Source organism: Pteropus medius, unplaced genomic scaffold (assembly GCF_902729225.1).
Source record: "Pteropus medius unplaced genomic scaffold, Ma_sr-lr_union100, whole genome shotgun sequence".
Classification (NCBI taxonomy): Eukaryota; Metazoa; Chordata; class Mammalia; order Chiroptera; family Pteropodidae; genus Pteropus; species Pteropus medius.
In genome coordinates this window covers 378855-393239 of record NW_024349798.1, presented here as the reverse complement: position 1 = coordinate 393239, position 14385 = coordinate 378855, and the positions used below count along the sequence as shown (strand labels likewise).

The following is a 14385-nucleotide window of genomic DNA, read 5'->3' as shown; positions in this document are numbered from 1 at the left end:
CAGGAATGTGAGGAGTTTTCCTTTTAGATCCTCCTACTAGGAGGAACTGGAATAAAGTGTTTGATAACTTGGTCTAGGGGAGAAAAGGTCAAGTGGTATCCTTGAAAGTAGAGATTAAACTTTTCTGTCATTGCCAAAGTTAACGATGGAGTTAACGAAGATCACATGATGTCATGAATTTTGCCCAAAATTTGTCCAACTGTGGGCGTTTTCCTTTTACCACATGTACATGCTGGTCTTAGTTTACTACTTATAGCAGCGTTATCTTTAAGGACTTTTGGTTCTTTGAACACTTCTAATGGTGGGGCTCAAACAAATGAGGTTTGCCTTTGAGACAGTATTCAAATTTGGGGAAAGCACGTAATCGAAATGAGTCTTTTGCATGAAGGAGAGTGCCCATTCACTGCAGTAATTATGTGGCCTCGCTCACTTTACAGACAAAACAAAGTGCATGGGTTATGTGGCTCTGGGAATTAAAATGGTGGAGCCAGGATTTAGTCCTACTATTCTGGCTTAATTTCATTCTGAAACCATTGTTCTGAAGGGAACAAACTCATCCCAAATATTTGTTTCCTTAGACCTTAAGAGGATGCTAAATTTGAGGAAGAGATAGAAGTGGGGGAAGGTTGGGGTATTACCTTTTATTTCAAGGTAAGACCCTGAACCCTAATTTTCTTGAAGGTAGGGCTTAGGTAGATAGTTGCTGTGGGGAGACATGGTTCTACCTGAGTGTGTCTCATCCTGCATGTGCCCAGAGGGTGAAGTCATTGATATTTTTAGACTTGAGTGAGCTTTAATGATTGGGGGTGGAAAGTCCTCTTTAAAGGGTGGGGTGTTGGAGATGGGGAAAAAGTGGGGAGAATGAGTTAAAACCCCAGAACTCAACAGTATGTGCAATTTTTGACCCCCAGATACCCTTTTATTTTCCAAGTCTTGAGTTTTAGAAACTTGGTTGCACCTGCCAATCAATTGTTGAGGATGAACTTTAGTAATACAGAACTGGAAATTACAGCCAACAGCAAAAAAGGTACTTTGCTGTTAGAAGCATGTCTTGTAGAGTGCTTCAGATCCCTGTTTGGGAAGTGCCTTCTCTGCTGAAATTGTCAAGTATCCTGTAGGTGTTTTCTAGACCAGAGTTCATCCTCATCTCTGGTGACTTCAGACAGGGGAGCTATGGCTTTATTAAAAGAGAATAGTTGCTTTACCCTGCGTAGAGATTGGGGCGCTCAATAACTAAGAGTAGGCTGAGAATGGTTGAGGTTTTTCCAGGCAATACTTTAAATTGGGGATTATTGAACTTGGTCCACGTGAGAAACCCTCAGAGCCAAGGATATAGCAATATTCTCCCTCCTGTGGTCAGGTTTCCTCTTTTTTTTTTTTTCCCAATCTGCTTTCTTAAAATGATGTTTGGTTCAAATGGCCTGATTCGTGTGTCTTGAGAAGTTGATTTCTGCTTCACCTAGTAGGATTCTGGTGTTAAGGTTTGATTGTGATTCCTTGGTCCCCGGTGGAGGTTGAAGTTCCTTGTGAGACCTGATTACTGACTGGGACTATTAGTATATAAGTTCTTATTTGCATCTTTTAATGGTCTTCAGTGACATTGGCTAGTCTTTAAATAAAAGGAAGGTAGGGTTCCAGGTGTCTGTTAGTGGGTAGACCCAGTTTGGAGGCCTTACAGGAGAATGGATGAAGGCAAGTAGTAGAGGGAATGTTGGTTCTGAGAAGCTGCTTCTGCTATCAGCTCATTGGTGAGAAAGTAAGATCTATGGGGTTTGGACTTGGGGCCCCCTGTTCTTTACTGCAGTACTTTTTAATAATAGGCCTGTAATAGCCAGTCATATTTCTTTTAATGGCGAAGATTTTAGACTGGTCTTTTGGAGTCTAAGGAATATATTAATGAATTATTGAAAATGGTCTACAATCTTGAAGCACTAGATACCTAGCTTTTTGAATTAGGATTGAGTTGGATTTCAGTAGGAAGAAAGGAGGGGAGGGTAGGTTATGGGTGGAAAGTGAGCTACTACTGGTCTGCTTGTTCTCATTCTTCACCATCATGTGCTGTTACTGCCTGCATTTCAGTAACTTGTTTACAGGGCTGAGGTTATGTCATGTGTAGATTGACCAATGGTTAAGGCATAGGGTCCAGTTCCTATGAGTTATCTTCACCTAGGCATGTTTCTTCCCATTTGCAGTCTCTCAGTGATCCACCATGGGTTTTGTTAACCAGATCCTACTAGTTTTCAAGAGGCTAAACTCAGTGCTAGGGTATCATCTGCACCCATTCCTCTCAGAACTCAGTCTCCGTTTCTTATCTTTGGGCCCTCAGTACTTAGCCTCTTTCTTTTCTTCTTTAACTTTATTTTGAAATAATTTGAGATTTGAAGAAAGTTTCCACAAAAATTACCTTGTTCATGGTACTGGCATATAAGAACTGAGGAAGTAGTGTCAAGTGGATCTTGGCAACAGATTTGACTAGGGCTTGTAGAAATTACTGGGTGTTAACCTTATGGTGTTAGCAGTTAGAAGTTTTCAGAGACCATTGAATCTAAAATTCCCATTGACCTTGAGGCAGGAACAGGTGAGAAAAGTGTGTGTACCTTATGAGCAGGAGTTTGGGGTCTGGAAATAGTGTTCTCAGTTCTTTGGATTGTACGACCCAAATCTTGGCTATGGTGCTAGAAAGAAGGGCTCTTTCTTAAGAACAGTTGAGAGCCACCAGTTTGGGAACTGGAGACAGGAAAGAAACTTGGACTATTGAGTTGAAGATTGGGGATTCCCTGTGCTTTAGAGGAACCAAGCTTAGGCAGATTGAAGTGGAGGTGGTTGGGGTGGGCATGGGGAAATCCTTGAAGAGTGCAGTCGAACTTTCCAGGTAGTACCCTGCACACACCTCATGGTGGCAGTGTTGCATAGTTGCCCAGATACCCTGCAGCTGTTCAGTACAGCTTCCTAGGGCTTCATAGCACCCTCTTCAGGGTGGGACCTGTCTAGGTGGACAGCTTTTTTTCTTGTGTTTCCAGATTTTGAGGGAAAGCTGTCTCGCTCAGTAAAAGCAAATCCCCAAGAAAAATTTTTTAACTTAAATAGGGCTGTTTCTTAGAATCATTTCTTTGGCCTCATGCCTGCACTTTTTTAAAAAAATTTTCTATTTTTTTTTTATGGTGACATTCATTGGTTAACGAAATCCGATAAGTTTCAGCTATAACTTTAACAGTAAGGCATATATATTTACATGTGTGTTCACTTCCCATAGTTAGGTTTCTTTCACCACATATTTGATTTTTAGCACGTCTACCTCCTACCTCTCCCCTCTTCTCTATCCTCTGGTAACCACTAGTCTGTTGTCCATGAGTCTCTGTCCTGTGCATTTGTTGCTTTTAGGTTTATATCCCATGTATAAGTGATATCATGTGATTCCCAACTTTTTCTGTCTGGCTTATTTTGCTTAGCATGATTATCTTGAGATCCATCCATGTCGCAAATGTGGCAATATTTCATCTCTTTTTAAGGCTATTTGTTGTGCAAGGAAGTGTTTAGCTGTGTCCCCAGCTTATGAAAATCATTAGGTTTCTGTGAAGTAAAAAAAAAATCTAAGAGATGCATAGTAACTGCCATTTGTTACTTTTTATATGTAAGGCACTTGTACAGAGATTGAAAAGATTTCTTTTTATGGGGCTCAGTCTCAGTCCTATGTGAAAATACACCATGACAATATGGTTTGCCACTGGAACAGAAGAGTTCATACCGTAGCTGAGGGCATGCTAGGACAGGTAGAAGATTTCAAGGTGTTCAGAGATAAGAGGCCAGCATGGTAGGGAACAGGGTGTGAGCAAATAGGGTAGCTGGGATCACTGGGTATGTGAAAAGAGAGGTTGGTTGTGGGGTCCTTTAAGGGGCAGAAGGAGAATTTAGGTATCCTAAAGTTAGAAGTGAGACTTTCCATGGTAAGTTTTGATCATGTGAGCCCTTGAAGGTGATAGAGCAGAGGCAGATAAGACATTAGGCACAAGCCAGGTGGGGGCAGTGAGGTTGAAAAGACGATTGCAAGACTGATTAAATCTGGGCTGTATGGACCATGGTAAGATTTGTTTTCTAGTTAGTCTGCTGTTGCCATATGTCTAAGATACAGGGTTGGTTAAAGGAGAACACGTTCACTTTTGGAAATGGTAAGGTCTTTGCAGAAGATGTAATTGAACACATCGCAGGGATTGAATAATAAGGCTTGAATTATGAGACTCAAGAAGACTTGGTAGAAGAGGGCTGAGTGAGAGTGGAATGGGGAGTATCAGCATTTTATGGGGTGGCTGGCTAAAGACCAGGGCACAGGATACTGAGGTGTTACGGCCAATTCCCACTTTGAGGAAGCTCAGCTTTCTTGGAGTCCCAAGTAACCTTAGGAACTGTCCATGTGACTGTGGCCTTGACAGTGGCCACATCTTAAGCTGCTTGATAGCTTTCTCCTATAGCATACCGCTTATTTTCTCTTGCCTCGTATCCCAGTAGATCACAGTAGGGAAATGTTAGACCGTCAGAATGAGATCGTACGTACACCCCTAAAGGAGTGTGTTGGGGGAATAAACTGCATTTGCTAATTGTCATCTAGGTGAGGGTATTCAAAGTGAAGTCTTTGTGCAGTTTGTTCATTGTGGGCTGGTGTATCAAGTGGCATAGAACCATCTGTACCCTCAATGCCTGGGTCCCTTGTGTCACATCCAGGACCCCTCCCCAGGGCCTTCCTGTTTCTTTGCATACTGCTTCCACCCCAAAGAAAGATGAGAAGGAATTTGGGTACAAAGTGTACTCAGCGTGTCCTAGGATCCTGGTTCCCTAACAGCCTCTGGGAAGGCTGCTTACGTGTTTCCTGGAGAAACGACAATGTGGGTTTGAACTGCTTGGATCCAAGTTATATATGGAGTTTTTTCAGTTGACTTGCATAGTTCAGATGTGAGTTCAAGGGTCAAAGCCATGGTTGGGAATGCCCACATGTGGAGGGCCGACTTTTTATGCACGGATTTAAGATTGAGCAGGTCAGTTTCATATTGCTCAAGGGTCAACTAATATTTTTTTGTAAGCAAAAACTCTATCAAGGAATACCTAGTAGAATTTCTAGTTTTGCTTTTGTGGTCGGTATGTTTTCCGGGCAAGATGTAACCTATAACCTTTCTCCAGGGGGTGGGAAGAAGCAATTAAAAATACTGATGTCAGTTGCCAGTGCCAAAAGGAACCCTAGAATTGGATTTGATGACTTGTGGTCTTCTGTCCTGTGTTTAGATGATAGTGTCTCTCCCTTTGAAAATTGCTCCAATTGTACAATTTTTTTTTTTCCCGTGGAAAAAGTGGAAGCTATATAGGTTGGTGAAGAACGTCATAAGTGCCTCTGATAAGTCTGGCTCCCCATAGTTCCAGACCCGTTGTACATACCTATTTTAACTTTTATAGACCGCAGGGCTAACTATAGGCTCAAGGGCAGACCCTCTGAGATAGCATTGGAGGAGCCGCCAAATGGTGAAGGAAGGAATATTCACCATGGTGACTGAGGCAGGAAGGATGAATATTTGGGAACCTGCTGCCCTAGTAACAGGCAGTGGAGTAGAGTGTCACCTGAGCCTGTTGCATTTGGACATGTAGCTTAGCTCTGCATGTACTTCCAGACTGGAAGTTGGAAAAACACAAGTACAAGCTGGTTTTTCATATACTGTATATAAAAAAGTCAGACTGATTTACCACATACAACCTTTGGCAGTTTCAGCTGCTTCTGGGGAAGACACCTCAGCTCTGCTCCAGGTCAACTACCAGGAAAGGTTGGCTGTCCCTCAGCGCCTGAAGGAGCATATCCTTGCAGGTCAGGTTCCAGGCTGGAGCAAAGCTGAAGAGCTTCCTCATCTTTGCTGGATTGGTGGTCTCTGCCCTCACTGCCTGGTATTGCTCCTCTGACAGAACCTTCCCGTACAGCGCATCCAGCACCCCATCCACGTCTGTGACACGAGCAATGAGGGCTGCCCGGTGTTGGTCCACAAAGTGCAGTGCTGTGGGTAGGAGGGAGGAGAGCAGATGAGCCTGTGCCAGGGTGGGAGCTGGGGCCTGTTCCTGCTGAGCACTCTGCGCTCTTCAGAAATTGCTCTGAATGCACACTGTGGGGCGGGGCTCAAGCTGGCAGCCCGCCAGAACACTCAATAGGGTGGGATGAGTATAACTTTGTCTCCCTTATCTTCCTCCTCCAAACTAGGCTTGGCTCGAGGTTTGTGAGTGAGTGAGTGGGAAGGGTTGGCCCAGCCTTGCTCTCCTGTTGTTTCTGGCGGAGGGACAACAGGCTGTGCAGGGTTGTGGTGCTGCTGAGCTGGAGATGTGCCCAGGCAGGTGGGGTTGGGTGTGAGGGCCTCACCTGGCATGGCTGCTGTCTGAGGAAGGGCCTTGATCACCGCTGGTGTGGCTCCAGAACCTGGAAGGAAATAAGTCAAGTGGGCCCCCTTCCCTTTCTATCATCTCCAGGCTCTTGGATTCGGGGACCCTTGGTCTGGAAGTCAAGGTCAAGAGAAATATGGGAAGTCTCCCCAGCAGAAGGAACTTTAATTAGCTTAGGAACAACAGGAAGTGATGAGTCTGAGAGGCAAGTGTTCAGTTTGGGGGTTGGGTGTAGATGAGGGATCGGGAGGCGTGGAGGGGGTGCGCTCACCCTTGCACGTCATTTGCAGCTGCTCTGCTGTCTGCTGCATACCCATTTCGCGCAGCACGAGTGCCGTGAGTTCGGCCCCATATGCCTCCAGGTAGTAGCTGACGAGTTTGTCGGTGAGGTCCACGGCGTCCATGGCCAGCAGCGCCCCCCGCGGGATGCGCCCGTAGCCGTCGCGCAGCGGCACTGAAAGCAGCTTCAGCTTGAATTTCTTGAGTTCGTCGGCGGTGAGGTTCTCCAGCGCATCCAGGATGGCATCGCGTATGCACCCCATGGCTCTGGGGTTCCCCCGCCGCTATAGCTGCCTCACCCCAGATTGTCCACAGACCAGGAAGTCTGCTCCGGGGCGGGACCTGTAGATCCCCGCCTTCTGACTCCCGCCTCCGCCCCAACCCGTTGCTCTCCCGTGCTTCCGACTACTCTGTTGGTTCTCACCCACTGAGGCCTCTGGGCTCAATCCCCTTGCCATGGGCGGCGGGGGTCGGGGTGGGGGGCCAGGATCCTGTCCTTCAGCTGACCTGCAAGGCGGGACCCTGGAGACCTGGCGGAGAGGGGCTCCTGGGTGGCGCCTGCATCTCCAGGCCTGCAACTAGATAGCACAGACCAGGAACCCAGTTTACTGAAATGCCAAGGCTTAGAATTTTGCCATTCTAGGACTCTGCAATCTCCACGTTTCTCTGAACCTTAGCATCCTCTTGCATGTGTCATAGCTTCTTAGAATTATAGAATGCTAACAGCCAGAAACATGTAGCTCCCCCAATTCTACCTACTAGGGAGAAATGAGGTGTAAAAAATGGGTGGAGAGTAGCTGTGATCCACCTCTCTGATCCTGTTTCCTTATCTGTAAAATGGGGTTAACATTCATTCATCCACTTAGTAAATACCCCAATGTAACATGGGCTCCTGAAACAGCCAAATGTCCTTGGGAGAGCCAGGATTTGGTCCCAGAAGCTGAATTTCTTAGGAAGTGATGACACACACTTGAAATGGTTGAGAAAATTCTCTACTGGAGGAAAAGTCACAGGTGAGCTCTGGGCCCAGAGCTCTTGACCCAGAAGAGCAGGTGAGATGTGGCGCACTGGGGATTGGAGCCTAAGCTGTGCCCAGAATTCTTTACGTACATACTCAACATGGCTGAGAAGGCCCTGTTGGTCTAGCACCTGTGCAGCTCACCAACCTTGTCTTGCACCACACTCTGCTCTCCCTCCATCTCTGAGTTCCAACCTCACTGTCCTCTTGAGTTCCTCAAATGTGCCAGACTCCTTTGCTTATTTAAACCTTTACACATGCTTGCTGTTCCCTCTACTTGGAAATCTGTCCCCTTACTCTATGCCTGACAAACTCTTGAGACTTTAGGTCTCAAATTAAATGTCACTTCTTCAGGGAGATCAGGTTTAGAGTCCCTGCCAGATAGTTCATAACACCTGCTATTTATTTTTAGCTCTCATAGCAATTGTGTGACTAAATCATAACTAATTCTGTTTGTTTAGCATCAGTCTTCCTTGTTAGTCTGTAAATCATGCCTGTCCACATCATCGTTATATCCACAGCATCCACAACAGTGCTTGGCCTGTAGTAGGTGCTCTATAAATCTTTGTGGAATCGAATGAATGAATGAATGAATGGGCCTTGGGGCTCAAGGGAGGATACCAGTAAATGGAAGGTATACTTACGTATTGGCGCTTCAAAGAGAGGCAGCTTTTAGGAGCTGAAGTACTGTGGACTTGAATCCTGGCTCTCCTCCCTAGATGGGTATTGGGAATCCTTCATTTTTCCCTCTTAACAATCACCATTCATTCTAGTGATGTAATCCTGACATATTACACTTTTATTTATTTATTGGGCATCTATCTCTCTACCAGAATGTGACCTCTACGAATGCAGAGACATTGTTTTGTTCATTGCTGTATCTTCAGCATTGAGAGATGCTCGGTGAAGATTTGCTACATGAAATGAATGAGGCTGTGTTACTTGAAGCATGTTGTATTCAAGAGCTTCCAGAAGGGTAGCAGGGCCCTACTTCCTGTCCTTGTGTGTGATGCCACACAAAGGTTGAGTAGTTACTGTTTGTCAACATCTTCATCATGGGTAGCACTTGTGGTCCAATAGTCAGTGTTCCCTGAGTCATGGCTGTTTATTATTGTGCTTCATTGGTCTTTGTCCTTTCAGAATCTCCAACTCATTTCGTGTACTGTGGCCAGAAGTTTATATCTTGCTAGCCCACACATTGATCCTGTCCCTTTCCTGCTCAGAAACCTCCTATGACTGACTCCCAGGGCCTCTAAATCCAATCGAAGTTCTTTGGTTTGGCCTTTAGGCCTTTGCCAACTTCCTCAGCAGCACCTTCTACTATGTTGGCCTCTGGACCACTACATGTGGTACTTGCTCTATGGTTGCCCTCTTTTCCTCCTGGTCTGCTTGATGGGTTCCTGCCTGACATGAGGAGTCACTTTTTATAAGAAATAATAAAAATTGGAGTCCTTCTTTAGGCTGTGATCCTTCACATGCATTATTTCTAAGCCTTACAACAATCCCTTTGGGATAGGGAATAGTAACCCCATTTTACAAATGAGAAGACAGGCTTAGGTTGAAGGACTTGGCCAAGGTCATGTGGCTAGGGGATCATATAGCTTGTCTAGCTTCTGGATCTGTCTTCTGTCTACTCTTCCCTGCTGACTTTTTTGTCCTCTGTGCAAAAGCAAGTTATTGCTTGGCCATGTCCACAGGATGCCACTACAATGGCTCTACCACAGCGTTTATCATACAGTGTGTTTGTTCACTCTACTTTCCTCACTAGATAGAGCTCCTTGAGGCCCCTCTCTTGTCCACAGCACTCAACACAGGGCTTGGTACAGACCCAGCCTTGATAAACTTTTATTCAATGACAAAAGAATCCTAGACTCTAGAATCATAGAAACCTACCCCTTTTTACGTTTGGTAGAATCTTAGGAGCTTTGTGTATTTGAGCCTTGGAATTTAAAAAATGATTGCCAGATTCAACCCCCACGTAGAGCAGGATCTCCTCAGCCACATATAGCCATTGACTGCATCTCTTGAACCCTTGTTTGGATAGGGTGGCTCTGGCTTTAAGTAAAACCAATGTAACATTTCAATGGAAACTTTAGGGCAGCAGGAAATTGCAGCTGGGGGAGTGTGTATCATGACTAGAAGAAGAAATTGGGCTTCTTCTCACACCTGGCTTCCTGAGGGTAAAGGAGCTAAGGACTTGTTTCACAGTGGTGTGACACCATGCCCATTTTCTTGTTCCTGCGTATCACCACCCAGGATCCTTCCTTTTGGGCCCGGCTTGCACCTGGCATCCAACCCCAGTCACATTTTTGTTCACACACATTTAGACTGAGACTTGGAAAGATCCTGGCTGTAGTTTTAACCTGACATTACCTCAGAGATGTCACAGGGAGGCAAGGGACAAGGGGCTGGGGACATAACCATTCCTTTCCTAGAATGGGAAGTCTCACTTCTTGCAGTGGTTTCAGGCTGGAGCTCAGTGGGAACAAGGATACCTTTTGGTAGGTAGCTGTGTTCTATGAGCACTTTGTGGACTCTGAACTCAGGAGACAAGGTTTTTGAAGAATCTATTTTATTCTAAAAACATGTATTAAGGATTTATTAGATGCCCAACTCCATGATAAGCGCTGGTGGAAAACTAATAGTAACAACTTCTTCCATTTTTTTCAGTGTCCTATGTTCGAGGCACTGTACTAAACATCATATCATTTGATTCTCCCAATAACCCCATGAGGCATGTGTATTTATCCCACCTTACAGAGGAGAAAACTGAGGCTTTCAGAAATAACTGTGGAAGCTACAATGGTAATAAATGAGGAAGCACAGATTGAATCTATGTCCATGTCCTCCTAGGTCAACCAACATCCCAAAAGTCAGAATGTCCTCAAAAATTGACACATTGTTTGGAGAGATTATGTATATGGAAATTTATGCTTCTTCCATATTGTCCAAAAACACCCTTAGAAGGGCAGACATTCCAATAATAGTAATGATATTATTAACTTCCTCTTTGCAGAATGCTCTAGAACTTACAGAGCACATCCAGAAGATCGTGGAGTAGTGGGAGAAGTAGGAAATCAGAGGTGTTGGACTCACTCAAATTTGATTCCCAGACCCTTTATCTCTTAGCTTTGTGACTTAGGGAGGTCACAGCCCCTCTCTGGGGTCTGTGTCCTGTGTCCTTAATATACTCACCTCACTGAATAGGGAAGTGAGTTGCCCAGGCTTCCTCAGGAAGGTAGATGTAGAGCCTGTTCACTCCTGGAGACTGCCAGGGTGGTTTCCCCCTGGGAAGATGGGGAATAGGAGCCTTGGGCAGCTCTCTGGGAAGCCATGGTAATCACTTCTCCTATGACCCCCTTTTCTGGGAGAAGTCTCAGGGCTCTGAGCTTTGACCCCTGGCAGGAAAGAACCTCCAGTTTTATCTCAGGCCCACCCTTGCTCCCTGGACTAGAGCCAGAGCAGTTGGTGGTGCTAAGATGCTTCCTGGTGTGACCTTCCACCCAACAATAATAATCCTTTGATTGCTGGAGCCAGATTCCTCCTCCTGGGGCCAGAAAGACCATAGACTGCCAGGACACTGGGCAAGTCACTTAATCTCTTTGTGCATCATGACATCCCTATAAGATAGGAACAATGATGGGGTTGTTAAGAGGTTACAAATGAATTTATGAGGTTATAAATAGATTAAGAATTACAAAGTACTTGGAAAAAGCCTGGCCCATAGTTAGATGCTTTTGTCATTGTTAAAGTTTCTGAGCCTCAGTTTTCCAATCTGTGAATGGGGGATGACATTATTGCTCTTACAGGGTTCCAGAGAAGATTCATTGGAATAATTAGTAATAGTAATTGCAATAATGTCAATAGCCAACATTTATTGAACATCTTCTATGGGCCTGACATTGTTCTAAGAGCTTTACATGAATTAGCTTGTCGAATTTTCATAACAATCCAATACTCTGATACTAATCCTTAAATTATCTTCATTTTACAGATGAGAAAATTGCGTTAAGTGACTTGCCTAAGGTCACACAACAGGGAAAGAACAGAGTCAATCGCTGCTTCCTAAGCCAGTGATTTAATGCCAGCACACCATCCCTTGTGTTTATTATATTATCTAGTTTAATTCTCATGACAGCTCTACAGGGGTAGTATTATTATCCTACTTATCCTCATAATGTAGCTGAAGATGCTGAAGCCCAGAGAGATAGGTGAATTTCCTGAGGGTAATTAGCATGAGCTCATGATGTCAGGATTCAGGACCTGCTTCTGCAGTGGCTTTGACTGGGAGATTTCTGGCTTCTTTCTGCATTTATCCAATACAAGGGGCTCTCGTCTCCCACTGCACTTATCATTCCAGATGTTAGGAAGCTCTTCCTTAGGACAAGCTGAAATCTGCCCCCTCTGAGCTCTGGGTTCCAGAGCTCTGTCTAAGGTCAGGGACACTTGTCCTCACCTTCTCCTTCCCTAGACATGGTTTCTGGCCCCTCCTTGTCCTCTAATCTGCTGTAGACAATCAGTGTTCCTTCTGTGAGTCAGAGGTCAGACCTGGCCCATCTACAGAGAGGGATTGAGTTGACTGTCACCCCCCTGTCCTGGATACCCACTCCTATTGACCAAAACCTTTAGTCCCAGCCTGGCAGTGATGGAAACTCTAGATGAGATTTACATTTGGGGTGTTTACTTTTCTGAGCCAGAGTGAAGTGGTTTGTGGTTTCAGATATCAGCTCTAGATACGCTCTTATCCCTACCCCCTTCTTGTGTGTTAACCCAAGGCAAAGTCTGAACCATCAAAAATGGCAGAGACTTGGAGTGGGGAAATCAAACTTCCCAAAATTATCAGGGTTCCAGTAAAAAGCTCGAGCTTCCTGAGACTTCTCACATACCATGAGAATCAAATCTGGAGTCATTTGTACAGATAATTGCTCTGATCCAAAAGAACAATAAAACTTCTTTTATCTCTTCCTGAGAGGCTCAAATGATTATAGCCTGAACAAAGTTCCTAGGTTAAGTCCCCAAGGTGCCAGGAGCCTGGAGTAGCTTCCTAAGCAGGCCAGTATGCAACATGCAAGAGCTTTAAGCGTTCAAGAAGAAATGAGTCCCAGGACTTAGAGACTTGTCATAAAAGCCAAGATATACAAGGAATTATCTGACTCCAGGGGAGATTTATTTACCTGCCAAAGAGTTGGAGTATGAAGACCTTTAAGGAGAGGAGGGGACAGTATTCGAGGCCCCCAAACTCCTCTAGGGGACCAGCCTCACCTTCTCCCTCCTCCTTCCCCTTTATAAGCAAGAAAAATAGTTCTTGTTGCTCACCTATGGGGTGTCTGACTACTCTCATAGGATAATGGACATGGCTATTGTCATATCATCCTAGGGCACAGGGGGCCGAAACATTTTCTGTTTACTGTGAGGTATTTAATGAGAAGTCTGTCCCTGATCCAGAACACCTGTGTGCACATTTGGGATAAAATGAATAAACACAAACATTAAAAAGCCTAGAGAGGCAGGGCGTCCAAGAGGAAATTAATTAAGAGACTGAAATGAAACAGAGACAGGGAGTGGTCGAGAGAGAAAGAGCAAATCCAGGTAAAGGCTGAGGGAAGCTGAGAGAAAATGTGACTGGGAGGCCAAAAGAGGACAAAGTGAATTTGTGTGTTTATTCATTTGTTGGGCATTTATTGAGCACTTACCATGTGCCACACACTTTTAAGTTGGAGACAAGCAGTGAACAAATTTATATTCTAGTAGGAGGAGACAGACAAAAAAAAACCAAGTTCAACATATTGCATGTCAGATGGTGATAAATATTATGAAGAAAAGTAAAGCAAGAAAGGGAGAGGTGAGATTTAAAATCAGAGTTAAGAAAAGCCTCATTGAAAAGGTGACATTGGGTAAAGATCTGAGGGAGGACATGGAAGGAACCATTAATACCTGAGTTTGAAAGAGTTTTCCAGGCAGAGGAGATAGCAAGTGCAAAGGCCAATGGAGTGGGGGTGGGGTGGGGGAGTGAGAGGTAAATGGAGTCAGATTGGGTAGGGCCTTGTAGGTCACAATGAGGACTTTGATTTTTATTCTGAATGAAATTTAACCAGATTTGAAGGATAAGCATAAAAGAAGGCTTGAGGCTCCCAGGGCAGAATCAACTTCTGGGCTACAGTCTCTGGATTCAGTTTATTCATTCATTCAACTGTCCCTGTATAATTTTTTTTTCAAGCATTTAGGAAGGCCCACTTTGCTCCAGGGCTTGTGCTGGGTACTGGAGAGACCTTCAGAAAAAAGACTCTCTCCCCTCAGCTATGGAGGAAGAAAACATTTCAGGGTGGGAGAAGGGTTGAAGGTGGAGATAATACTGTCAGTGTGACCCTGGAGAGCCATAGCTTGGGAAATAAGTGAGTGACAAGCTGAGGAGGGGCCACACTCAGGGAAAGGGGAGGCTGAAGAGTGTGGAGGTGGGGGTGGAGGAGAAAGGGAGGACTCCTCCCAACCATGTTTTTGTTTTCTTTGTGGTATGAGAGGCCCTGTCTCCTGCTGGTTCTGAGTTCTGGCTCCAGACTGGGCAGGAGAAGGGACCGTGTGATGAGCCAGGACAGGTGGCCTCGACATGTGATACTTGCTCTCTGACCACTTAAGTCCTCACTTTTAGAAAGGTTTCCAGAAATGATGGAAGGGGTGGGAGGGCAGCT

At 45.0% G+C, this 14385-nt stretch overlaps 1 protein-coding gene across 1 annotated transcript; it reads right to left on the bottom strand.

The window, feature by feature from the left end:
• Positions 1-5681: 5681 nt before the first annotated feature.
• On the bottom strand, positions 5682-7019 carry PYCARD (PYD and CARD domain containing). Its single transcript, XM_039884417.1, has 3 exons — positions 6674-7019; positions 6383-6439; positions 5682-6026 (listed from the first exon to the last, which is right to left on the bottom strand). The coding sequence occupies exons 1-3, from the start codon at positions 6942-6944 to the stop codon at positions 5770-5772; spliced, it is 585 nt and encodes a 194-aa protein (XP_039740351.1). The 5' UTR covers positions 6945-7019; the 3' UTR covers positions 5682-5769.
• Positions 7020-14385: the final 7366 nt, after the last annotated feature.